The sequence below is a fragment of the Strix aluco genome, chromosome W (genome assembly GCF_031877795.1).
Source record: "Strix aluco isolate bStrAlu1 chromosome W, bStrAlu1.hap1, whole genome shotgun sequence".
Lineage (NCBI taxonomy): Eukaryota > Metazoa > Chordata > Aves > Strigiformes > Strigidae > Strix > Strix aluco.
In genome coordinates this window covers 34,920,353-34,947,387 of record NC_133970.1, presented here as the reverse complement: position 1 = coordinate 34,947,387, position 27,035 = coordinate 34,920,353, and the positions used below count along the sequence as shown (strand labels likewise).

General features: G+C 43.2%; 1 protein-coding gene across 3 annotated transcripts in view; it reads left to right on the top strand.

Annotated features, from left to right (window-relative positions):
* Positions 1-27,035, top strand: part of LOC141917856 (junction-mediating and -regulatory protein-like) — a 97,409-nt gene that overhangs the window by 33,102 nt on the left and 37,272 nt on the right. For 2 of the 3 annotated variants that reach the window (XR_012621481.1, XM_074811450.1), the window contains exons 3-4: positions 20,225-20,375; positions 23,085-23,254. The exons of the other annotated variant lie outside the window; for it this stretch is intronic. Coding sequence is in view for 1 of the 2 variants with exons in the window: in XM_074811450.1 (XP_074667551.1) it covers positions 20,225-20,375; positions 23,085-23,254 (321 nt within the window). In the remaining variant the exon portion in view is untranslated. The remainder of the gene's footprint in view (positions 1-20,224; positions 20,376-23,084; positions 23,255-27,035) is intronic. 3 annotated transcript variants of the gene reach the window in all.

Below are 27,035 nucleotides of genomic sequence, written 5' to 3'. Positions count from 1 at the left end.
TGAACTGAAAGTACTTTTTTTTCCCCTGAATGATAAATGTTGCTGCATAGAGAATTGGGCTGAATTTTGTTTTCAGATGTATTATACTGCTGAAGATTATGCACAACAGATTTAATAGAAAGCCTTCTTCAGCATGATGAAATAGTTCCCATTTTATCTGAATATGTAGCTGTAGCACAGGAAAAGATGAAATTTTTTTTTTTTTTTTTGTCAAACGAGAAGATAAATATCGTATTGACTATGGAACATGAATTAAGATTTTCTCTTTTTTAAACCTCATTGATCCCTTGGATTTCAGTTTTAAAATACGTCATTTTTTATTTTTCCTGAAAGAATAACCTTGGTAAACTTCAGAGGCATGTTCTGTGGTTAATTACTTTAGTCGTACATAGTTGCATCTAACGTACATTAAGCTCTCTTCCTAACTTGGCAATTTTTGAGTTATAAAACTTGGTCATCTGTATTATGTGGTAGAGAAAGATGCCATCTTTTTTTTTTTTTTTCCATTTCATTGTTTGAGAGAAAGCAGTACTTGTATCTATGATGACAAAATATATATTACACTGGGTGGCTAGGTTAGAGGAATTGGTTTATAAATAAAAATTGTGCATGTGATGGTTTGTGTTAACTTGCTGCATATGTTTTTCTGGAAGGCTTAATAATGGAACAAAGATCCTTAGGTTTCTATAAACCCTTATGACAGGGATTAGCTCCATTTTCGTGCAGGATTATTTCTGTGCTTACTACCTCAGTGAAATGGGAGTTGTGAACACATAATACTGTTTAAATATAAAGACTGACAAGGAGAAAAATAAAGTTTGGATATAGGGCAGGGTAAGGATGGAAGAAACTGCAGAATGAATTACTAAAATGAAAAAAAGTTACAAGGATAATTAAGCTTGAATACAAATATCAGTATTTAGTTACTTAACATTTTTAGAGTTTTTCTGTATTAAGTATCTGTCTTTGATTTGTGGGGAAGTTGTTTTAGTTTTTTTAAAGAATTTGGGTTTTTTAATAAATATTTTATTTTAATAATTTTAATTTTGTTTGTTTTCAGAATGAGAGGAGGAAATTAATTGCTTTGCCTAGAATCTTTGAGAACAGTGTTTAGTGTTCTCTTCTTTTGGAGCAAGACATAAAAAATGGAAGATGAATCATCTGGGTGTTAAATTTCTGCTATTGCTGTGAAACTTTAGGCAAGAGACAAGCCTACAGGAGGGAAGGGAGAAACGAACACCAAATTCTGTGCACTCAGTGGAGGCTTATTAGAGTAGAACAGCTGAATTCTTTGCAGATTCCTTCTTTGAAAAAAAAAACCACCACAGAACAGAAGTTCATAACAAAGTTTAAAGCATTTAGAAGCTTGAAAATGCAGATTAGTGTTGTCCATGATAGAAGTATCTTCTTTCTTTTTATCTTTTAACTTGATTGTATGCTAGATTTTCAGATGTATTTTGCCTCATTTAGTGTGAAGGATGGATCATTTAGTATGGATGAGGAATCAAAGCTGTACTGTGAAGCACTTAAATATTGCTGAATTTGGAAAACATAATGGAAAAAGGTAGAAGATTATACAAGGAGAAAAGGATGGCTTATTATGAAATGGAACACAATTCTGGAAAACTGACTTCTGCCAAAATTTCTATTTAATTATGTACTAGTCATCTGACCCTAGAACAATGCGTTCAGCAGTGATGTTTCTCATTTTTTTGGGGCTCACAGCTTCAGAAACCTAGTTTTGTTTGTAGAAATGCTTAATATTTCTAAGTGCTGCTCAAATCCATAGGGACCTTCTTCTAAACATGGCAAAATGCTTACCAGATATCGTGAGTTATTGAAAAAAGTAGACATTGCAAACACAGCAGTGTTTGGGACCTACCTTTTTGGTTTTTAAATAATATGGGAATAATCCTGCTTACCACAAGGCCTTTGGGGGGGACACAAATAAAAGACAATTTGTAATGAACTGTATTATCAAATTAAGAAATGCTCATCAAAGAAGCAATTCTGTACCCGGTTCAAGATTAAAAATTCTTCACAGGGAAGTGATCTTACCCCTGTACTCGGCACTGGTGAGGCCGCACCTCGATGACTCTGTTCAGTTTTGGGCCCTTCACTACAAAAAGGACATTGAATGACTCGAGCGTGTCCAGAGAAGGGCAACGAAGCTGGTGAAGGGTCTGGAGCACATGTCGTAGGAGGGGCGGCTGAGGGAACTGGGGTTGTTTAGTCTGGAGAAGAGGAGGCTGAGGGGAGACCTCATCGCCCTCTACAACTACCTGAAAGGAGGTTGCAGAGAGCTGGGGATGAGCCTCTTTAACCAAGTAACAAGTGATAGGACAAGAGGGAATGGCCTCAAGTTGCACCAGGGAAGGTTTAGACTGGATATTAGGAAGCATTTCTTTACAGAACGGGTTGTTAGGCGTTGGAATGGGCTGCCCAGGGAGGTGGTGGAGTCCCCATCCCTGGAGGTGTTCAAGAGGCGGGTTGACATGGCGCTTGGGGATATGGTGTAGTTGGGATCTGTCAGTGTTAGGTTAATGGTTGGACTGGATGATCTTCAAGGTCCTTTCCAACCTAGATGATTCTGTGATTCTCTGAAAATGTAAGATACACTTACTAGACATATTCTGTATGTCTAGTATGACCATATTTTGTATAGTAGGTGTGAAAAGTTGTATTGATAAGCCAGCCAAACACTCAGAACCATAATTATGTTCATGGAATGCTAGAGAAAGTATAATAAAGGAATAGAAGACAGTATTGTAATTTATATGCACATAAAAGCTGTGCTGAATTTGTATAGGCATTTTTAAATGTCACTATTTCTGAACTGTTACCGTTTTGCATGTAATAATACATAAAGACATTCAACCAGTGATTTTTAGCATGTTAATTTCACTGTTTAGATTACTGGTCTATTTCTTCTGATTTCAGACTCTCAGATGTAACATAGGCATCAGGCAAGTGAAGCTTGATATTCAAATGCTGTATTATATGTTTTGGGCTATCTGTATATTTCCCTCAAAATTCTGAAGGCAAGTATCAACTTAAAATCAGAATGCAAACAATATTTAGAGATTATTTTATCTAACATTTTGAGTTCTAAAGGGATTTTAAGATGCTCTTTGCTAGAAATCAGACTTCTGATGAACTAAAAAAAGCTGTAATATTTTTGGTCTTATAAATGTTTCACATTTATACCCACAAATTTTTCATTTATCAAAATGGATCATTTCCCTGTGAAAATTCAGCAATTTTTTTGTATGTTAAGAATACACATTGCTATAGCTGGAAAATGGTAAGTAGTAGGCATCAGCAGCATGTAGCTTGATAATTCATTTTTTTTAAATTTTAGAATGCTTTATTAGTCTATGTTGTGCTTCTCTTTTAAGCTCCTTTAAGCAGATCCTAGTGCAGCTAAAAATCTAACTGTGGCTCAAACATGTATGGATTTATTTCTTGGTTTAATACTTGGTGGTAAAGTGCAGTAGTGAACCTTATAGGATCATGAAATAATAGAGTTCTCATGAATAGAGAGGCCAGGAGAGGGGGCAGAAGAACTACCATCCTGGACTTCCAAAGGCCTGACTTTGAATTGTTTAGGCACCTGCTTGACAGAATCCCTCCTGAAGGGTATAGGGGTCCAGGAAGGCTGAACACTCTTTAGGAAGGAAGTCTTAATGGCTCAGGAGCAGGTGGTCCCCAGGTGCTGTAAGAGAAGCCGGTGACAGAGAAGGCCACCCTGGCTGAACGGGGAGCTTTGGCTGCAACTCAGGTAGAAAAGGAAAGTTTACAGCCTTTGGAAGAAGGGACTAGCCACTCACAGTGATTACAAAGAGGCTGTGAGGCTATGCAGGGCAGAAATCAGGAGGTCTAAAGCCCAGCTGGAAATTACCCTGGCTTCAGCAGTCAAGGACAACAAGAAATGTTTCTATGTCAGCAGCAAAAGAAAGACCAGGGAGAGTCTCCATCCCCTTCTAGATGCAGGAGGAAACATGGTAACAAGAGAAGAGGAAAAGGCTGAGGTCCTTAATGCCTTCTTTGCCTCAGTCTTTAATAACAAGACTAGTTGTACTGAGGGAATCCAGCCTCCTCAGCCAGAAGACAGAGACTGGGAGAATGACCCTCCACAATCCAGGAGGAGACAGTCAGTGACCTACTGCATCACATAGACACACACAAGTCTATGGGACCAGATGGGATACACCCGAGGGTGCTGAAGGAGCTGGCTGGGGTGCTCGCCAAGCCGCTTTCCATCATTTACCAGCAGTCCTGGCTGACCGGGGAGGTCCCGACAGATTGGAAATTGGCCAATGTGACGCCCATCTATAAGAAGGGTCAGAAGGATGATCTGGGAAATTACAGGCCTGTCAGCTTGACTTCGGTGCCCGGGAAGCTGATGGAGCAGCTCATCCTGAGTACCATCACACAACACATGCGGGACAACCAGATGATCAGGCCCAGTCAGCATGGGTTTATGAAAGGCAGGTCCTGCTTGACAAACCTGATCTCCTTCTACGACAGGGTGACCTGCTTATTAGATGAGGGAAAGGCTGTGGATGTTGTCTGCCTTGACTTTAGTAAGGCCTTTGACACCGTTTCCCACAGCATTCTCCTGGCGAAACTGGCTGCTCGAGGCTTGGATGATCGCACGCTTTGCTGGGTAAAAAACTGGCTGGATGGCCGGGCCCAAAGAGTTGTGGTGAACGGAGTTAAATCCAGTTGGCAGCCGATCACGAGTGGTGTCCCCCAGGGCTCGGTTTTGGGGCCACTCCTGTTCAACATCTTTATTGATGATCTAGACAAGGGGATCGAGTGCACCCTCAGTAAGTTTACAGACGACACCCAGTTGGGTGGGAGTGTTGATCTGCTCGAGGGTAGGGAGGCTCTGCAGAGAGACCTGGACAGGCTGGAGCGATGGGCTAAGGCCAACTGTAGGAGTTTCAATAAGGCCAAATGCCGGGTGCTGCACTTGGGCCACAACAACCCCCAGCAGAGCTACAGGCTTGGGGAGGAGTGGCTGGAGAGCTGCCAGTCAGAGAGGGACCTGGCGGTGTTGATTGACAGCCGGCTGAACATGAGCCAGCAGTGTGCCCAGGTGGCCAAGAAGGCCAATGCCATCCTGGCTTGTATCAGCAATAGCGTGGCCAGCAGGGACAGGGAAGTGATCTTGCCCCTGTACTCGGCACTGGTGAGGCTGCACCTCGATGACTGTGTTCAGTTTTGGGCCCCTCACTACAAAAAGGACATTGAATTACTCGAGCGTGTCCAGAGAAGGGCAACGAAGCTGGTGAAGGGTCTGGAGCACATGTCGTACGAGGAGCAGCTGAGGGAACTGGGGTTGTTTAGTCTGGAGAAGAGGAGGCTGAGGGGAGACCTCATCGCCCTCTACAGCTACCTGCAAGGAGGTTGCAGAGAGCTGGGGATGAGTCTCTTTAACCAAGTAACAAGTGATAGGACAAGAGGAAATGGCCTCAAGTTGCACCAGGGAAGGTTTAGACTGGATATTAGGAAGCATTTCTTTACAGAACGGGTTGTTAGGTGTTGGAATGGGCTGCCCAGGGAGGTGGTGGAGTCCCCATCCCTGGAGGTGTTTAAGAGTAGGGTTGACATAGCGCTGAGGGATATGGTGTAGTTGGGAACTGTCAATGTTAGGTTAATGGTTGGACTAGATGATCTTCAAGGTCTTTTCCATCCTAGGTGATTCTGGGAATATTTATACTTTTGGTATAAAAAAATGTTTTTGCAAAGTATGAAAAATTCAAAGAAAACATAAGTTTAGTCCTGTTTTGCTGATCAGGGATATCAATTAAACTCAGACACCAGAGTGAAAAGAGCAGGTGTATTTTACTAGAAATAACTAAATAATATAACAGAATAATACAAAAACATACAGTAGGAAAAGACAGAACAGTGCACTTAAACAAATAGGGAAATACAGGATAATGCATCAAATCATTACTACAAGAGAGAGAGAGAATAGTGATTAAGAAAGATCCATCACCACTTGCATACTTTACCATCATCCAGACCCGCAGTCGCTGGGCAGCCCCGGTTACAGCGAGGATTTGGAGAGCCTGTCCCGGCAAGTGGGAAATCCTACGCGGTGCATCCACCCGTAGGTGAGGCTTCCAAAGTCGCTGTGAACGGGCCCAGCCTTATATACCAGAGATCGACAAGCCAGAATAGCTGGCACCTTTGTTTTAAGCGGAAATATCTGGTTTCCATCTCACGTTAGGTTCCCCCCAGAGCCTGGCCAGGGCTCAAGGGAAAAGCTAAGGGAGTTTCCCTGCTTATCTAGTTGATTTATGAGCAAGGTCACACATCTGGTCACAGGGCCAGACAACTGCCTCTGTGGCCCTGTTATCTTGCTCACACACACAAAGAAGGATACATTCAAGATAGACATGTTTTATGATGTTTTAAGCTACATCTTCTATGCATAGTTCATTAATGACTACATAGTGGGTTAGCAGTTTTGGTTCAGGGCCTGTTGCTCAGGCTTCAATACTCCCACCTTTTACATCAGACTAGGTGGTTTGCTATAACTTAGTATAATACCTATTAGCACAATGGTTATCAGTTATAAAATATACAGGATTCATATATAGGTCAACTCTGGCTTGGGCCTATTGTCCAAGCCTTAGCACTTCAAGTCCTCCCCCTGGTCACGCAGGAAGAACCAAAGTTCGCCACGTGTCATGCGCCTGGGGTTTCCTTTCCCTCTGACTGGGGTGGAAGAGGACTGATTTCTTGGGGTGCTCCTGACATCTAAGGCACTCGCCCGTAGAGATGAGGAGGTACCAAGACTCTCTTCAAAGTTCTGAAGCCAGGAAGAGACTGCCTCCACAGTTGGCGTACATCTTAGTCCTTCTCCCACATCCATTTCTGGGTAGTACATCGCAGCCAAGCCGGCAGAATACGAGGATGGCGCACCTTTAATCACCTTCCTCCACATGGCCCGTGTGCACAGGACATCCTCTGGATTTTTAGGGGCTTCATCATTATCTGGATCACTATAGATGACTTCCAGCACTGCTAATTCTCTCAGGTACTGGACACCTTCATCCGCAGTAGCCCACTTCCCTGGGGAGTTGTCCGTAAGATCTTCCTTGAAAGGATATCTTGCTTTAACACTTGAAAGGAGCCGTCTCCACAGACTGCAAATTCCTGTCTCTTTTCCAATTCCCCTTTCAATTCCTCGATTTCTAGCAAGGGAACCCAGCTGTTGGGCTTCCTTACCTTCCAGCTGCTGAGCATCAGCCCCATTATCCCAGCATCGAAGCAGCCAGGCAGCAATCCGCTCACCCGGCTGGCGGCTATAGTCTTTCCGCAGATCTCGCAGTTCTGATGACGTCAGGGACCGGGTAGTTTCTGCCTCCTGTTTGAGTTCTGTTATTCCCTCTTCTGACCCCTTTGCTGAAGGACCCGCTTCTTCCTCTTCTTTCTCGTCCCTTATTAATCGAGGGTATGGGCCTGTTGTTCTCCTTGTCCACTGTTTCTTTTTTACTACTGGGGCAATCTCTGCTGTTGTTGTTATTGTTTGAGTTCCCATCTCCACCACAGTCCTTTGAGAGCACTGAACTGCAGCTCGATAAGCACAGGCCAGGCCCCAGTACAGCGCAGTACCCAGTACCCAGTACAGGGGAGGGACTCTTTGTCAGGAAGTGTAGTGATAGGACAAGGGGTAATGGTTTTAAACTGAAGGAGGGTAAATTCAGATTGGTTATAAGGAAGAAATTCTTTACTGTGAGGGTGGTGAGAGACTGGCACAGGTTGCCCAGAGAAGCTGTGGCTGCCCCCTCCCTGGCAGTGTTCAAGGCCAGGTTGGACGGGGCTTTGAGCAACCTGATCTAGTGGAAGGTGTCTCTGCCCATGGCAGGGGGGTTGGAACTAGATGATCTTTAAGGTCCCTTCCAACCCAAACTATTCTATGATTCTATATAAAACTTAAGAAAAATCCTGTAGTTGCAGGCCTGTTTCTCATGTCTTCTCACAGTAAGCTTACTTTATTCTCATCAAAATTCAGCATAACAACAATCTGAACTTTTCCAGAGAAGAACGTTTCTGTGCTCCAGTTGAAGAATCTTGCCTCTCTGATTCATTCTCACTTGCTCACAGGCTAGACTAGGGACCTCCTTTCAGTTTGTTTCCTCTGAAGAACAAATTGGTTTTCTTTTGGAAACATATCTATATGCTATAGAACTGTGTTCTTTTATGTTCTGTTACTGTGAAGAAATAGCTGATGGAAATAGATGTTTACATGATATGTTGAAATTAATGGCTTCTGCTGTTTCTTCCTCTTCTTGTGTGCTTTCGAACAACCACTTTTTGTGGAAGCTGTCATAATTTTCTTAGTTTCAAAGCATTATCTGAAGTAAATCTTGCAAAACATGAAAGTCTTCAAAGGTGAGTCTCATCTTCACACACAGAAAAAATAATTTAATCTTAGCTAATTTTACCATGAGGCTTGGTTTCTTCTCAAGGAGAATATAGGAGATTTTTTAGGAATAACTAGCTGGAATGGGCTTTTTGAGAAAATGATTACTAGAAGGGAAACTGTAGATTTGGCTATGCGATCTAGTTGTGAGATGAGAGGTTTTTCTGTTAGATCACACTTTCTCCAGAAATTCAAGTCTAAGTGAGAAACTTCCAGACCAAGAAGTGAGAGTGAGAAAATGTTAGGGAACTGAAAAGCCTTTTAGGTTAGAAAAAATGTCAACTATATCAGAGTTTCTTAATTTTTAACTAAAATAATTTTTTACTGATTTGAAAGTAGATACGTATGTTTAAAAGAAGTATCATTTAGATGTCAGCACTTCTTAGGTTTCTTTCCTCCCTCTGTCCATTTAAGTTTTCTGGTGCCTTTTCTTTATCATGTCTAATGTGGACAATAGTCATTCTAATAATATGTTTCTGTTTAGTTTATAAAATGACCTATGCTCTTTTATGGACTATAAAAATAAAAGGTGCTGGCATCATAAAAGTACGCAGTGAACAAAATAAGGCATAAACATGTTATGCATGCATTGCAAATTGTAATGGAATGTAGAAGCACGTAAGAACTTTATTTCCATAATGAGAGTTATTGTCTTCAGATATATTTATTAAAGGTGATTAATTATTGAAGAGAATATAGAAAACAAAGTCTTCAAAACTCACGAGCCTGTTCATGTTGCTATTTAATGGTCCACATCTGTTTTGCTTTTCCTCTTCAAATTCTCAGCTAGGATAAATTGTAGGTTTGAGAGACTGGTCTCTTCCTCTGTTTCATGAAGGTGGTGTAGGTGGGGAGGCAAGCTGCCGTATGTTCTTCATAAGCTGCAACCTTCAGAGGTGGGTTCTCTCTCTTTCCTCCCCAACTTTTCTCCTTATTGCAGCTGTGGTCTTCTCTTTAATTCAACTACTTTGTTTTTTTCCATAGGCTTACTTTCTTGTTCCTATGATAAGATACAACTCTAAATAATTTATATCTCCTATATAAATATACCCAAATGATATTATTTAAACTGAATATTATGACTTAGTATATATTTGTATATATTTGCTGTAGTGGCACTGTACTGGGCTAAGCAGAATCCACTGTCATGGAAGGATAGTGTAAATGAAGGCACTGGGACATAATGCTCAGCCAGCCATTTGGCAAGGGTGACCATGTATATTTTACCACTATGTCTCAGTGGTTCATCTGTTTCTCTCTGGTGATTGTCTGTACTGCCCTGGAAGGATGATAGGCATAAATTTCGTTAATGACTGAGAGATTATAATAATTTTCTAAGTAGGTTGCACTTGAAAACCGATAATTCTTCTCTCAAGTGATTGGTAATTGTCAGTATTTACATTCACCTTATGGCTATCTGTTTTTTCTGTGGTTTTTTTTCCCCCATGTTTCCCCAGAGTGTGCCAGGTGCATGGCCAAAAGTGGCTGTTTGCATGCCCTCTATCTTTTCTTTTATCACAGTTATTGAGCTTAGATTATGAAGAATTATATTACTTTTGGAAAGGTTGCTAGCAGCATTTTCTTTTACACTGGTTTTTTTTGTTGGTTTTTTTTTTAATAACTCAATTTTTCTTTGTTACATTCCTTGATGGAGAAATTGAATCAGGTGGAATACATTGGCTGGATGGGAAGAGATTGCTTTTCCCCTGGGGAGCACTGGAGCATGTTCAGGTCAATGGAGAGGCTCTCAGAGGCCATGGAGTGTATATGTCAGGCAAGCCCAGAAAAGGAAGCCTTGAGCTTGGGCAGAAACACCACTTCGGTACCTTGGAAGTTGCAGTCTATTCTGTTCTATTAGGTCAGTGACTTTCTGAGTGGTTTGCAACTTCCAGGGTACCAAAGTGATTTGCTGCCACTCAGAAAGTCACTGACCTAATAGAAACAAAGATGGGAAGCAAGGACCTGCCTTTAAGAACACAGTGCAGCGTGTATTCATTGAATACCTTTCTGGAGTCTCCTGACAGTCTGCTTTCCACAAAATGAGATCTTCTCATGAAGTACAATATGAAGGTAACTTGACTGCTTTCCTTCCTCTTGCATGTGAATATCTCTGGCTGCTCTAGGTAAGACTATTTATATTTGTAATACACAATGCCAAGCTTCTGGCATGCTGATAAACAGTTAACTTCCCTGAATTTTGTTTGATTCATTTGACTCCTACTGCCCCATGAGTGGTCTGAGATGCCTTCTGCTGGCAGCAAGTGGCCACAGTGTGTTATGCTGAACTTAACTAGACTATCCAAAGAGTGACAAAGATCTCTGTGGCTGAAGACTCTTACTCCAGGCATCAGCGCAGGAGCCTGGATCTTCTGAGCATTTGTGGCTCTTGATTTCCAGGACTCCTGTCCCTTATTCTTGAACTTTCTCATTCTGAATTTGTCACCTTGAACCTCAGTTGCCTCTGGCTTGCATATCTGTTAAATGATTGTTGGGATAAGTAGTGTACTCTGGTCTCCTGTCATGGATATCCTAAACAATAGCAATAAGGACTAAACTTAGCATTTCTTTATGGTCCAGGTTCTTTTCCTGTTAACCTAGGCTACTTGTCAGATGTGAAGGAAACAAGCTTTTCACTTTTAAGGCTCATCATCAGCTCCTACCTGGCCACCTTTCTTAAGGAAGCAGCTGGGGTTTTTCACCCATCAAAGACTGTTCCCCGCTGGTGCTTAGATTCTGTCTTCACTTATCGAATGGATGTCCCTTTGAAACAATGAGAGCCTGCTCCTTCCTTTGTCATTTAATGGCTTCAGAGTCAGGAAGTTAACATTGTGTGTGTGTGTGCGCCTTATCCAAGCTGCAGAATACAAAGGCCGAAGTGTCCCTCTGTATTGTCCTTGCATATCATGAACATTTGATGTGCTTTGGTCTTTTGCTTGTACTACAAGACACTTCAAGAAGAATCCTTATCTATTCATGTTCATGGTCAATAATTCTAAGAGTTTGACTGTCTTGCTAGATAACAAGCTGTGTAGGTATAGGCTATAAGACTGCTAAGCATCAGGACAGGTCAGCTCAAGCAGCGCTAGGGAAATACTTCTGTCCTGTGTATCTTTCTGGGGCTCTGTTCAGGCTTTTGTTAAGCATGCCACTATTGCTGCAGCTTCAAGGCATGATGTTGGTCTGTTCTTGTTAATGCAACTTACTTGGGGACCTCCTTCCAGACAGTAGTCATTTGTGGAGTATGCTGCTCAGTATCTTTTAAATGTGAATGTGTACATGAACAGATGCATAAAGGGAAAGGGAAGGTACTCATCAGTAACTGTATCACCTTGAACTGGTCCATCCTCATAACCATTTACAGCTCCATCTTCTTCCTGTTTTCCCAGTTCCTAAAGCTTTGCAGGACTGATCATCTGCTTAAGGTCGCACATAAATATGCATAATTGTATGGTTACTGCTAAAACAAAGGCTTCTTGGGTTTTCTGTGCCTTGCCATATGAATACCCTCAGCATAAATGACTATATGGATGACATACATGGGATTGCAGTTAATGAAAAGGTGCTTGCCTTTTTTTTTTTTTAACTTGTAAATATTTGCTCTAGAGAATGAAGATACAATTCCATTGTGCCTTCATAAATCTCTCTAGCTCGCACTGTGTGTGAATAATGTTTTGTCAGGCAAAAATTTATGAAGAAATGTTACTTTGAAGCTTCTTATTCTCTTAGAAATGATGGCTAACAAGAATGTTGCTCACATTACTCAGTGATCCTATGTCAATTACAGTATCAAATTACCTCATCTTTACCAAGGAATAGAAAAGTGTTCTGGCTTAGCCAGGATAGGGTTAAGTTTCCCCAGCAGTGGTGGGGAAGCTCTACCCGGGTTATTCAGATACCATGCAGACATCACATCCTGGCACCATATTGTGGACCGGGAGAATCGGTGAGCGCGTGTGTTATGCGATTTTCTCTGCTCTCACTGCTGTATTGGTAGATATCTTGCTCTGTTCATTGCTACTACTGTTACTGTTATTGTTGTTGTTTGTTGTGTTGCTATTGCACTGTTGTATTAAACCTTTCCTTATCTCAGTCTTGGGCTTTGTATTTCACTCCCTTTGTGGGGGAGGGACAGCGGCCGTGTGGTCTCAGACCCCGGCAGGGGCTAAACCATCACAACTTTTGGCGCCCAACGTGGGGCTGAGAGGGCTGAGATAAGGACAAAAGGAGAAGGTGTGTTAGAGCCATCTGTTAGGTGTAATTTTTCTGTTTTTATTTGTATTTGATAAGAAACGTTTGCAAAGCTGACCAATTTGCTTGCGAGGTGGGGCTGCATTAATCCTCATCTCCACTCTGTGCTCCTAGTGCTGGTGTTTGTTCTCGGTGGAAAATGTGTCAACGGTCTTGTTTTGCTGTACTGGCTGCAGACTGCTTAAAATGTGCTTGTATCACTGCCTGTGGGGGTGAACCGGTACCTGTTTGCTGCCTGGGCTTTTGTTTGGGGTCTCACCCCCTCTATGGGTGAGCCAGGGGAAGAGATCCTCTCGGTTTTTGAGAGTTTCAGCTATCCCTGGAGCACCCAGGCCAGTGTGCTTGCGGCTCTGTGCTTTCTGAGTGTCTGCCAGATCTTGTTTTGGGCCATGCGGTACTTCTCCAACAATAGCACCACCCGGAAACCTGCCCTGAGGGCAGATAGTTATAAATGGCAAGGTGTGTGGGAGAAGATGGGCAAGTACCTGAGTCAGTGGTCACCCCCAGTGCTTTGGGATTTCACTCCTGAACAAGTGCAGAGTCCTGATAAACTGGTGGAGTGTTTGGAAAAGGTGTGCTGCCAATCTGACAAACCCTGGGAGATGCAGCTCGCTGCGATGTGCTGGGGGCTTGCCCATGCTTACCGCATCGCCCTTAACACTGATCACTGCCCTCAAGGGGGAGAAAGGGCTGCAGGGTCTGAAAGTGAACCTGCTGGTACAGCAGCTGGGCCAGGGGGACAGGCAGCGCCAGTACCGGTCACCTCCACCAGCACAGCAGCTGGGCCAGAGGGACAAGCAGTGCCAGTACCAGTCGCCTCCACCAGCACAGCAGCTGGGCCAGGGGGACAGGCAGTGCCAGTATCAGTTGCCCTGATACGGAAAACCAAATATACCAAAAAATCCCCTCGCAGTGCACAGGGTGATGATGAACCAGGCCCATCACGAGAACAGGAGGAAGAGCCGGAGGTAACCATCCGATCTCTATCCCTCAGTGAGTTGTGAGATATGCGGAAGGATTTCGGCCGCATTCCAGGCGAGCAAATTTGCACCTGGCTGCTCCGATGCTGGGATAGTGGAGCTGCTGGTTTGGAATTGGAGGGGAGAGAGGCCAAGCAGCTGGGACCTTTAGCCAAGCAGGCTGGTATTGACAAGGCAATAGGGAAACAGGCTCAAACCCTCAGCCTTTGGAGGCGACTCCTGCTCGCTGTGAGGGAGAGGTACCCCTACAAGGATGATGCTCTATGTCGGTTAGGCAAGTGGACCGACATGGAGAAAGGCATCCAAAACCTCAGGGAAATGGCTGTGTTTGACATGGTCTATGGTGATCTGAATGATGAGCGGTCACCAATGGATCCAGATCAGGCCCCCTGCACACAGCTGATGTGGCGGAAGTTCCTGCAAAGTGGACCAGAGGCACATTCCAAAGCATTAGCAGTAGAGTCCTGGTGGCGAGACACCCAGACTCAGACAGTAGATGAAGTGATTATCCAGCTCCCGCACTATGAGGGAAGTGTCCCTTCCTCCCAACATGCTTTGGTTTCAGCCGTAGAGGAACTGTCTCAGAGGCTCCAGAAAGTGGAACAGGACATGTCCTATGTTCCGCCTGCACGGGCCGATGTCTCAGCCATTAGAAGCAGGCGTTTCCCTACCCAAGAGAAGGGCAGTGGAAGACACACACCACGGGGCACCCTGTGGTTCTTCCTCCGCGACCATGGGGAAAACATGAGGAGGTGGCGTGGACAGCCCACTCCCGCCCTAGCTGCACGAGTACAGCAACTGAAAGGGAAGACCACCATGAAAGGGGAGTCTTCCAAGGGAGATGCAGCTCCAGTGTCCAGTCGGAAATCCCCCAGACAGAATAGAATGGCCAACAGTATGCTTGACCCTCTTGAGGGGACCAGGAAGTCATTCCTGCAGGAGTCACTCTTAGATCAAGTGAGTGATGGTGAGCAGGATTAGAGGGGCCCTGCCTCCAGCCAGGTGGAGGAAAGGGATAATCGGATTTACTGGAAGGTGTGGATCCGATGGCCTGGCACATCAGAACCACAAGAATATAAGGCCTTGGTAGACACTGGCGCACAGTGCACCCTGATGCCATCAAGCCACAGTGGGGTCGAATCCATCTGCATCTCCGGAGTGACAGGGGGGTCCCAACAGCTGACCCTATTAGAAGCTGAAGTAAGCTTAACTGGGAAGGACTGGCATAAGCACCCCATTGTGACTGGCCCAGATGCCCCGTGCATCCTAGGTATAGATTACCTCAGGAGAGGGTACTTTAAAGACCCAAAAGGGTACCGGTGGGCCTTTGGTATAGCTGCCCTGGAGGAGGTTGAGCAATTGTCCACCTTACCCGGCCTCTCAGAGGACCCCTCGGTGGTGGGGTCGCTTAAGGTTGAAGAGCAGCGAGTGCCAATTGCCACCAAGACGGTGCACCGGCGGCAGTACCGTACTAACCGAGATTCCCTGGTCCCCATCCATCAGCTGATCCGTCGACTAGAAAGCCAGAAGGTGATCAGCAAGACTCACTCACCTTTCAACAGCCCTATATGGCCAGTGAGAAAACCTAATGGTGAATGGAGACTGACCGTGGACTACCGTGGCCTGAATGAAGTTACGCCAGCGATGAGTGCTGCAGTGCCGGACATGCTAGAGCTCCAGTATGAGCTGGAGTCGAAGGCAGCCAAGTGGTACGCCACGATTGACATCGCTAACGCGTTCTTCTCCATCCCAATAGCACCAGAGTGCAGGCCACAGTTTGCGTTCACTTGGAGGGGTATCCAGTACACCTGGAATCGATTGCCCCAGGGGTGGAAACACAGCTCCACCATTTGCCATAGACTGGTCCATACTGCACTGGAGAAAGGTGGGGCTCCAGAACACCTGCACTTCATTGATGATATCATTGTATGGGGGGACACAGCTGAGGAAGTCTTTGAGAAAGGAAAGAAGGTAATTGAAATCCTCCTGAAGGCTGGTTTTGCCATCAAGCGACAGAAAGTTAAGGGGCCTGGAAGGGAGATTCAGTTCCTAGGAATAAAATGGCAAGATGGGCGTCGCCACATCCCAATGGAGGTGATAAACAAGATAACAGCCATGGCCCCACCAACCACCAAAAAGGAGACTCAGTCTTTTCTGGGCGCTGTGGGGTTCTGGAGGATGCACATCCCAAACTACAGCCTGATTGTGAGCCCTCTCTACCACGTAACCCGCAAGAAGAACGATTTTAAATGGGGCCCAGAGCAACAACAAGCCTTTGAACAAATTAAGCAGGAGATTACCCAGGCAGTGGCTCTCGGGCCAGTCCGGACAGGGCAGGAGATTAAGAACGTGCTCTACACCGCAGCCGGGGAGAATGGCCCTTCCTGGAGCCTTTGGCAGAGAGCAGATGGGGAATCCCGAGGCCGACCTCTAGGCTTTTGGAGCTGGGGATACAAAGGCTCTGAAGCTAACTATACCCTGACTGAGAAGGAGATACTGGCAGCGTATGAAGGAATTCGAGCTGCCTCAGAAGTGGTCGGCACTGAGACACAGCTCCTCCTGGCACCTCGACTGCCGGTGCTGGGATGGATGTTCAAAGGAAAGGCTCCCTCCACACATCATGCAACAGATGCCACGTGGAGTAAATGGGTTGCGTTGATAACACAACGGGCTCGAATAGGGAACCTCGACCATTAGTGGAAATGATCATGAACTGGCCAGAGAGCAAAGATTCTGGGATGTCACCAGAACAAGAGGTGAAACGTGCTGAGGAGGCCCCACCATATAACAAGCTAGCAGAAGAGAAGAAGTGATATGCCCTGTTCACTGATGGGTCTTGTCGCATTGTGGGAAAACATCGACGATGGAAGGCTGCGGTGTGGCATCCCACACGACGAACCACTGAAGCTGTTGAGGGACAAGGTGAATCGAGCCAATTCGCAGAGGTGAAAGCCATCCAATTGGCTTTGGAGATTGCTGAGCGAGAAAAGTGGCCGAGGCTCTATCTCTACACTGACTCGTGGGTGATGGCAAGTGCCCTGTGGATGTGGTTGCAGCAATGGAAACAGAACAACTGGCAACGCAAGGGCAGACCCATCTGTGCCACTGAAGTATGGCAGGACATTGCAGCCCGGGTGGAGAACCTCGTTATGAAGGTGCGCCACATGGACGCCCATATACCCAAGAGTCGGGCCACTGATGAACATCAACATAACCAGCAGGCGGACCAAGCTGCTAAGATCAGAGTGGCTCAGGTAGACTTGGACTGGCAGTGTAAAGGTGAACTGTTCATAGCCCGGTGGGCCCATGAGACCTCGGGCCACCAAGGCAGAGATGCAACATACAGGTGGGCTCGAGATCGAGGGGTGGACCTCACCATTGACACCATCGCAGAGATCATCCACGGATGCGAGACGTGTGCTGCAATCAAACAAGCCAAACGGGTGAAGCCCCAGCGGAATGAAGATCGATGGCTGAAATATAAATATGGAGAGGCCTGGCAGATCGACTACATCACACTGCCACAGACCCGCCGAGGCAAGCGCCACGTGCTCACAATGGTGGAAGCAACCACTGGGTGGCTTGAAACTTATCCAGTGTCCCACGCCACCGCCCGGAATACCATCCTGGGCCTTGAAGAGCGAGTTCTGTGGCGACACGGCACCCCAGAGAGGATTGAGTCGGACAATGGGACTCACTTCCGAACTAACCTCATAGATGCCTGGGCAGAAGAACACGGCATCGAGTGGGTCTACCACATCCCCTACCACGCACCAGCCTCCGGGAAGATCGAGCGCTACAATGGACTGTTAAAAACTACATTGAGAGCAATGGGGGGTGGAACCTTCAAACACTGGGACACACATCTGACAAAGGCCACTTGGTTAGTGAACACAAGAGGATCTGCCAATCGAGCTGGCCCGGCTCAGTCAAAACTTCCACGTGTTGTGGACGGGGATAGAGTCCCTGTGGTGCGCATGAGGGACCTGCTGGGAAAAATGGTCTGGGTTAGTCCTGCGCCGGGCAAAGGCAAACCCATCCACGGGATTGTTTTTGCTCAAGGACCTGGGTGCACCTGGTGGGTGATGCAGAAGGATGGAGAGGTCCGATGCGTGCCACAAGGGGACTTGATTGTGGGTGAGAACACACCGTGAGTTATACTGTGCTTTTGTTAATTTTTCTTTGTTAATGCTAATTGCTGAATGGCAGCTGGATGTGACGCACATGGTATAGAATAAAGGGGTGGATTATGTCCTGGTTTAACCAGGATAGGGTTAAGTTTCCCCAGCAGTGGGGGGGGAGCTCTAGCCGGGTTATTCAGATACCATGCGGACGTCACATCCTGGCACCATTAGCCCGAGAGAGTCGGTTAACACGTGTGTTATGCCATTGCTCTGTTCCCACTGCTGTATTGGTAGATATCTTGCTCTGTTCATTGTTATCACTGTTACTGTTATTGTTGTTGTTTGTTTTGTCGCTGTTGCACTGTTGTATGAAACCTTTCCTTATCTCAGCCCCTGGGCTTTGTATTTCACTCCCTTTGTGGGGGAGGGGCAGCGGCCATGTGGTCTCAGACCCCGGCAGGGATTAAACCACCACAAAAAGGAAGACTTTTAACTGTATTATTTTTATCCTGCTTCTCAAAGCAACTTGCTGTTTTGGAGTTCTGCATAAATGGAAAGCGTTAACTTCACCAGTCATTGTTCACCGGTACATACATACAGTTTGACATTTATTTGGAAATTCTTGTCTGTCCATTCATAAACATTCCATATGGAAATCACCGTACATATGTGCTTCATCAAATTACATATTACAACCTATCTAGTAAAAGTATTATTCACTTATCATTTGTTCACTTTTTTCTTTGTTTTTTGGTTGTGGGTTGTGGGTTTTTTTATTACCTGTTGCCTTTCTAAGGGTTTTGGAAATATATAAGAAGTAGATTAAAATACCTTATTAAACTACTTTAAACATTTTCCAAGAAATTAACAATTACATAGAAGGCATCTATATATTTTTACTTTTAAAAATCAGCCCTCTAAGAGATGGGCTAAATGAATATGCAGAGGTAGATCCTGAACAGTCAATTTTAAAGTACAGACAGTAGGTTTTTCTAGAGTGGAATGGCTCTTTGAGACCAGATTGAATCTTTGTGAAATGAAGATGAATATTTGAGGCGTTAGAACTTCAGGTTAAAATATCTGGTGACATGGAAGATTATGAACACTTGGGTTTGGGGGTTTTTGTTTATACTAGTGAGGTGTCATCTTGACCGATGTAAATTAAAAATTCGTTCTGACTAAAGAGCATTCATTTACTTCAGAATAGAATCATAGAATATCTCAAGTTGGAAGGGACCCATAAAGATCATAGAATCACAGAATGGTTTGGGTTGAAAGGGATCTTAGAGATCACCTAGTTCCAACCCCCCTGCCATGGGCAGGGACACCTTCCACTAGATCAGGTTGCTCAAAGCCCCGTCCAACCTGGCCTTGAACACTGCCAGGGAGGGGGCAGCCACAACTTCTCTGGACAACCTGCTCCAGTGTCTCATCACCCTCACAGTGAAGAATTTCTGCCTTATACATAATTACCCTCCTTCAGTTTAAAACCATTACCCCTTGTCCTATCACTACACTCCCTGATAAAGAGTCCCTCCCCATCTTTCCTGAAGGCCCCCTTTAAGTACTGGAAGGCTGCTGTAAGGTCTCCCTGCTCCTTGCAGGACTATCTAAAACTAAGCCATGTGACTAAGAGTGTTGTCCAGACACTCCTCAAACTCTGACGGGCTTGGTGCCGTGACCACTTCCCTGGGGAGCCTGTTCCACTGACCGACCACCCTCTCATTGAAGAACCTTTTCCTAATGTCCAATCTGAATTTCCCCTGACACAGTTTCATTCCATTTCCACGTGTCCTATCCCTGGTCACCAGAGAGAGGAGATCAGCACTTCCCCCTCCGCTGCCCCCCTTGAGGAAGTTGTAGACTGCAATGAGGTCACCCCTCAGCCTTCTCTTCTCCAAGCTGAACAAGCCAAGTGACCTCCCCTGCTCGTCATAAGTCTTGCCCTTGAGACCTTTCACCATCTTGGTCGCTCTCCTCTGGACACACTCTAATAGTTTGATGTCCTTCTTATATTGAGGCACCCAGAACTGCACACAGTACTCGAGGTGGGGCCGCACCAGTGCCATGTAGAGGGGGACAATCACCTCCCAGGTGAATATTTCAGGCTGGAAGAAAGCCAGGATGAAGCATGCTTGTTATCTGAAGATAATAAGATATTTAACAAAAAGATACTGGCAGGTCAAATTTACATTTGAGTTTGTTGTGCTTCCAGTAAGAATAATGATGAAACCGTGGATTTACTTTTTCAACAGAAAGGAGTACTTCAAAGAGTTTTTTCTGTTTAATAGAAGCCATGGTGATTTTCTGGTAGTTTTCTCTCCTTTATGTTTTTTCTTTCTTTCTTAGCCACCCTGAAACTGATTGCCATTGACAAAATAGCAGCAATTAATTGTGTTGTTGATTATAGACTGATTTATTTTCAGATCTCGGTAGAGAATGACTACCTAGGCCCCAGAAGAATTGAGAGTCTGCAAAAAGAAGATGCTGATTGGCAGCGAAAAGCCCACATGGCTGTGCTTTCTATTCAAGATCTTACAGTTAAATACTTTGAAATAACAGCTAAAGCACAGAAAGGTAGTTATTTTCTACTATCCTATACTTCAAATAACAGATCTTTAAAAGTTTATTTAATGTTTACCATGTTCTGTATTGTACTGTGCTGTTGATTTATTTTTTTCATTGGTCCTCCGTGAGGAAAATGCAGTTGTCATTCCCATTTGTTTTTTCTTCTGTGTCTATTTGAATTTTTCATAAATAAGCCTTTTCAGAACATCATCAGAAGTGGGCAGAATAGAAAATTTTAAATATGGTTTCACAACCACCTTCTCAATGTGATTGTATTAGCTGTACTGTATATTTGCAAAGGATTTGGGGAGCATAGAGTCCCTGATTAATTCTGTCTTCTATACTGGATATGGCAGACCACCATTAGTAAGTGTTTGTTTACCTTTTCCTGTCTCCCCAGGACTCTCTTCAGTAATTTTTTTCATAGCTCTAAATATTAATCGGTGACTCAGTTTAACTAATCAGTGAAAGCTGCTCTGTTGTTCAGAAATCTTCATGGATATAACCTTGGCATTTCTATACTTGAAGAATGCAGCAGTTTTACTAAAGAGTTGGTGCAGTTAAACTGGGTCATAGGACTTGCATATTCATCTGCAGTCTCATCCTTGCACCTTTTTAACCTAAATAATCAGTTCATTAGGGAAAACAAACCTGAGGATGTGGTTTCATGTCACCTTTTTTAGTTTGACTGTGGGCTACCACTGACAGAGCTTGTCCCACTCTTCCCTGCCTGAGTGCAGGTTCCTGTTTGTTTCTTTGCCTTGGTGATAGTGATTGTGCAACCAGATAAATGAGCTGTACCCCTGGGAGAAAATCTTTTTTGATGGGTAGGTTTCCTGTCATTCCCTGCATGACTGCTAGATCTGTCTCAAGAGAAGCGGTTACTGCAAAATGATTCCTTTCAGTGACAACCCAAGTTAAGGATAACGCAAAACCACCTTATTTTGAAAAAGTAACTAAACCAGTTCAAGCATGTTGGAATGAATTTAATTGGAACAAATTCTATATTTCTTTAATCAATTTGTTTCCTTTACTAGTATGACAAAGGCAAGTAAAATACCCCATTAGTTGATAGAGAATGTATATTTACAGTTAGTTTTCATTTTGTTTACATGCTGGGTTTATGTACAGCAGTCAGGATTGTGGGGAAAAACACTGAAAAATTAAATGCCTGGAGACTGTTGACAACCGTAGGCCTTTGGTGTACAGATTGTTTGCCTTTTTTGTTGTTTTGGGTTTTTTGGCCTCCTGCTGATCACAGGGTGGTCTTGCATACCAAAATATTAACAGATGACAGAGGAAAAACACATGAGAACAGCATGTAATATCTTCTAGTACCTAGGGACTGAATGCTACCCCTTTGGTTCTGTGACTCTCATGGCTTTTGCTTTGCAAAGCTAAGTGTACAGTATCATGTTGTCACCAAAATTGGGAATAAACCTCTTAACACCAGTGTAGCATTAAGAAGTAGGCATTCTCTTTATTGCAGCGCTAGATGCATGGGGTATCACTCCACCTAATGTTCATACCGAAAGACAAAGGCACAGTCATTACATACAAAAAAAGAAAGAAATATTAATGTAATTTCCGAGAAGTATCTGCCTGTTTCCAGGGAATCTAATGCATATGTTAATACATTGCACAAGCGTACCGAAATTGGGGAAGGGTCTCTGAGGGGCTTCCATGTGGGGGTCTTTGGTGGCCTGTGGTGGTCCCTAGTGGTTGCTGAAGAGGTGTCTCTTAGTGTCCTTTCCATGAACTCTGAGTCTTTCTTTCATATAAGGTCTTGTCTTGGCTCATCGCTCTGTTTGTAGAGTTTCTCGGGTTCTTTATCTTGATTTCAACAGGTTTCTGTTGGTTTCTCTGCCCTCCCCAGGATGTACCCATCACAGTTGCAAAAATTATGTCCTTGGGTGCATTCTTGCCCGAGGCCCCTTACAACAATGTGATTGTTCTGTATATTAAAAATAGTGAAAGTCTCATGTGTGTCAGCCTAGATGATGTCTGGGGCTCAAGAAGAGAAAGTCTGAATCAAGAAAGGGACTACTGCTACTCTGAACTCTTACTGAAAAGAGTCTCATTCATCTCTGCATATTAAGGGATGATTGTACTTTGTTTAGTTAATTTGAATTAATTTTGTAAAGCAACCTGAATTTTGAGGTAAAAAATTAGATGTTCTTATTTAAATTTAATTCAGTATTCCTACAGAATCGCATTTGAGGTCAAGCTGAAATTTTTGTTTTAAATTGTAGTTCTTAATTTACTCTGCAGATTTTTGTTAAACTTACTGATTGCACTGTAAGAGTTATCAAGGGAAAATGGAGACTTTAGTAGCTGATGATTGGGGCTTTCAGAAGCAGGGAAAATTTGGGATGTAGTTTAAGGCCCCATGGTAATATTAACCAGATATTTTTATTAAGTCAAGAGTTCTGAATGTGTGGTTCAAGTACTGTGTATTCAGAATGGTTCCTCTGTGGGTAACAAAAATTGGAATTATAATGATTAAATGATCAACAAATAGCTAATTGCATATTTACACAAAACCTAAGAATACTTACATCTTGGATATGAAGGTTAATGCTCTGTAGAATGACTACTCTCTGATAAGAAAACTATGTATGGTTTTGGATACAAATGTGTGCATGGTCTCTACAGTAGAATCACTAGTGATCTGAAGACTAGACTGGAAAGCTGTCTGCTTTTTCTTCCCTTCTCTAGCTGTGTATGATCGAATGCGAGCAGACCAGAAAAAATTTGGTAAGGCAGCATGGACAGCAGCAGTGGAACGTATGGAAAAGCTTCAGTATGCAGTTTCTAAGGAGACATTGCAGTTGATGCGTGCTAAAGAAATCTGTTTGGAGCAGAAGAAACATGCACTGAAGGAAGAGGTAATTTTTCATACCAATAAATAGAAAAATAAAACATGCAGAAAAAAACAAACCTTGAAGAATGTTGATGTACTTGGGTGGCGGGGACGCGACACACATGACAAAAAACAAAAAATGAAAACCAGCAGACTTGAAAGTCATTATTTTTCAGCTTTTAATAATAAAAGTCTGTATTTTAACTTTTACCACATTCTACCATGTTAGACAAATGGAGTTGCAGTGTAGGTGTGGTGGTTTTTGTGCCACTTAATTTATGTTTTCTGTTCACCTTTTCCTGGTTAGTCAACCAGGAAGACAGTTTTTACTGTTAATGTTTACAGCTATCCACTGAGATGAATAAAATGAAGAGAAGGGATAGGAACAGAAATCCGCTGCTGTGTAATATCCACACTTTAGCTCTTGGAGGCATGATTGCCTTTTTGGAGTAGTTTTGACATTCCAGATGGAAGGTATCTGAACATTAGTAAATATACAGATGACTAGCCTGTTGTACTGCACTCTCTTTGTCTCTGCTTACCCTAATTCTTAAGGCAGTCTTCCAGAGGGGGTTGTGCTAGCTACAGCTTTCCTGAGGAGAGTGCATGCACCACTGTGGGAGAGGAGGTAGAGATACGGGGAGCAAAGCTGAGCCTGGGAAGAAGGGAGGGGTGGGGGAAGGTGTTTTCGAGATGTGGTAATGCTTCTCATGGCCCAACTCTGCCTGTTAAGTGTTGTTGTTGTTAGTGTCTGTATTAAATTTATATTGGTTTTTTTTTCTTCCCCTAATGAGTCTGTCTTTTGCCTGTGCCTTAAAGGATGAGATCATCCCTCCCTGTTCTTATCTCAAGTTCCTGGGTCTTTTACTTCCCTCCTTCTCAGCGCTGGGGTGAAAGGGGGGAGTGAGCAGTGCCTTTTCTTTATTTTCCCCTTCTCAGCTCTGGGGGGAAAGGGGGGAGTGAGCGGCTGTATGGTGCTCAGTTGCCCTCTGAGCTCAAACCACTGCAATATTTTAAAAAAAACTTTTATGTATAATTGCTTGTGCGGAAACAGCATCTTCTGATTTTGGTTTCAATACAGAGTTTTCCAAGTACTGTATTAGTTTAGTTGGAGAAAAGCACAAAAATTTGCAACCTTGATAACTCCAGTTTACATAGGCTTTAAGAGCAGGCTGTGTTGGAAGGAACACTGTTGGATCAGAGTGTAGAACATTCGTTAGTGTAGCACAGCAAGGATCAACCTCAGAATCGTTCTTTGTGTTTTTAGTGATTATCTCTGTCTTGGTGTGAATGTATCTTTTGGATTAAAACTTAAGGAGCCATATTGGATATCATGTTGCCCCTGACTCTTGACAGGCATACAGAGACCTAGCACCACCTGTTCCTCTACCTTTCACTTATATCAGCAAATATCTGTAGCATTATGAAGATCTGGGACCAAAATTTCCCAAAGCCTCTAAAGCCATACCTCTTCTGGACATGCTACATCCTCTCTTCTGCTCTGTGCACCTGTTCGGTACAGCAGATACTTGGTCTGCCAACCAGCTGTACTGGGTGTGTACACTTCAGGGAGACTCAGTCCTTCTGTTTGGAGGAAATAGATATTTGTGAAGTATAAGAAACCCTGCTAGAAAGTGATGTGCAAAGTCTCATTAAAGGATTATATTTCTTGTGAAGTTATTTGCTTGGAATTACCTGTAGATTTTAGGGAAGAATAGCTGGTCTGCTGCTATTTGATTCTTTCAAATCTTCATGGATGCTTGGTGGATAAAATAACATAAAACTGCTGAAGTTGGCAGTTGAACTTTAAGAAGAGACCTCTTTTTAATACTCCACTTAATTTCTTTGTCATTGTGATAAACTCATAAAAAGTAAACCAAATAAATGTATTTGCTTTCTTTCATGTATAGGTTGCTTGAAGACTACTCCAGTCACATGTCAAAAACTGCTTGCAGAAGCTGTTCATGTCAATGACGGTGTCTTTTAAATAGTGATGGTGTCTTCTAAATTTTAATAAAATGACAATTTTAATATTTTGATTTATCTAGGAAAACTAGAGATTTTAATATATCACTAACGCATCTCCATATGTGGAAGGAGGTTAACTGCAAGTATAGTGTGATAAGGGTTTTAAGCAATTCAGGTACAGTAGGAGGAGCTGCATATGGGCTGTAACTTTGCATATGTAGATACTTGGAATTTGAGCAACATATTGTGAAGTCTGAATTGAGAGAAAATGAGGTTGCTTATTTTTTTAAATTTTATTTTTATGTTAGCCCTATGGTTATCTGTATTTAAAAAACCTAAAAGAAATAACATAAATTACATATTGTGCTTCTTTATTTTCCTGATTTGTACCTCTTAAGTTCCATCTGTTGTTCTGAATTTTGTTTGACAGGAATGATGAAAACTTTCCTTTTGAGGTAGACCAGAGTGCTTTCATTGCTTGTCAAGTTTTGTCCTCATGACAGTAAATGGAAACGTTAAATCACAGTGAGAATCCTTTGTAATTCTCTAATTATGTAAAATAGTTTGGACAAATGGGAGTGAGTGACTAGAGACTTAAATTCCAATGAGTCCCTTCTTGTGTATATATAGGATTCAGTAACTAGTTTTCTCTTTTTTCCTTTTAGAAGCATATGGTTTGGTTCTAAAGATACACTTCAAAAACAGTTTTTAAATTATAAATGTTCTGCGATATTTTCATAAACAAAATCATATTCCAACAAAGTACTGCTTGGGGTTTTTAAGAATGTTTTTCATAGTTTCATAATTCTAAGAGTATTTTCCTTTCCTGTACATTAAGCATGAATCAAAGATATAGTTGTTTCCAATGACTTTGAGTATTTAAGTATATCTTGGATTTCAGAACTGTCATTTTACTTTTGTCTGAGTTGGACACATCAGCAAAAATAGAATTTTATTAAGGATTCTATTCAAGAAGGCATGAATAGCTATTTCTGGAAAATTAATCTTCTGTAAGAAATGGACAGTGATTTTGGTAAAGATGCAACATTATATTTTTCAGAAAACTATGTTTCACCTTGATACCTTTCCTTGTCTTTTTTTAACTTTTTCTTTCTGTGACAGCTTTCTGGAAAGGCTAAGTAAGAAACTAAAATTGTGAAATCTTTGAATATTTGTTTAAACATACTTGAATTATTATTTTTGATAACAGATTAGGAATGCTTTTGTTTTCTTCACTTTCAGTGTTCAAATTGGCATACTAAAATTGGCAGTAAAAATGACATTTTTTCTTTAATCTTTGTGGTGGATTGACCTTGGCTGGATGCCAGGTGTCCACCAAAGCTGTTCTATCACTCCCCCTCCTCAACTGGACAGGGGAAAGAGAATATAATGAAAGGCTTGTGGGTTGAGATAAGGATAGTTTAAAAAAGCAAAAACAAAGGTCGTGCACAAAAGCAAGGGAGAACAGAAGATTTTATTCTCTACTTCCCATCAGCAGGTGATGTCCGGCCACTTCCCAGGAAGCAGGGCTTCAGTACATGTAGCTGTTGCTCCAGAAGACAAATGTAAATAACGAATGCCCCCCCCCCCCCAACTTCTTCCTCCTTTCTCTCAGCTCTTATTGGTGAGCAGACATCATATGGTATGGAATATCCCTTTGGTCAGTTTGGGTCAGCTGTCCTTGCTATGTCCCTGTCTCGTCCCATGCGGTGGGTTACGAGGGGGGTGAATCTTTTGAATTCCCCGAAAGCCTGCGTGCTGGTGGAAGAGCTGGTCTCTGCTCGGCAGAGCTCCAGGGTGGGCCGAGTCACCACAATGACTCAGAGGAACAATTGTGC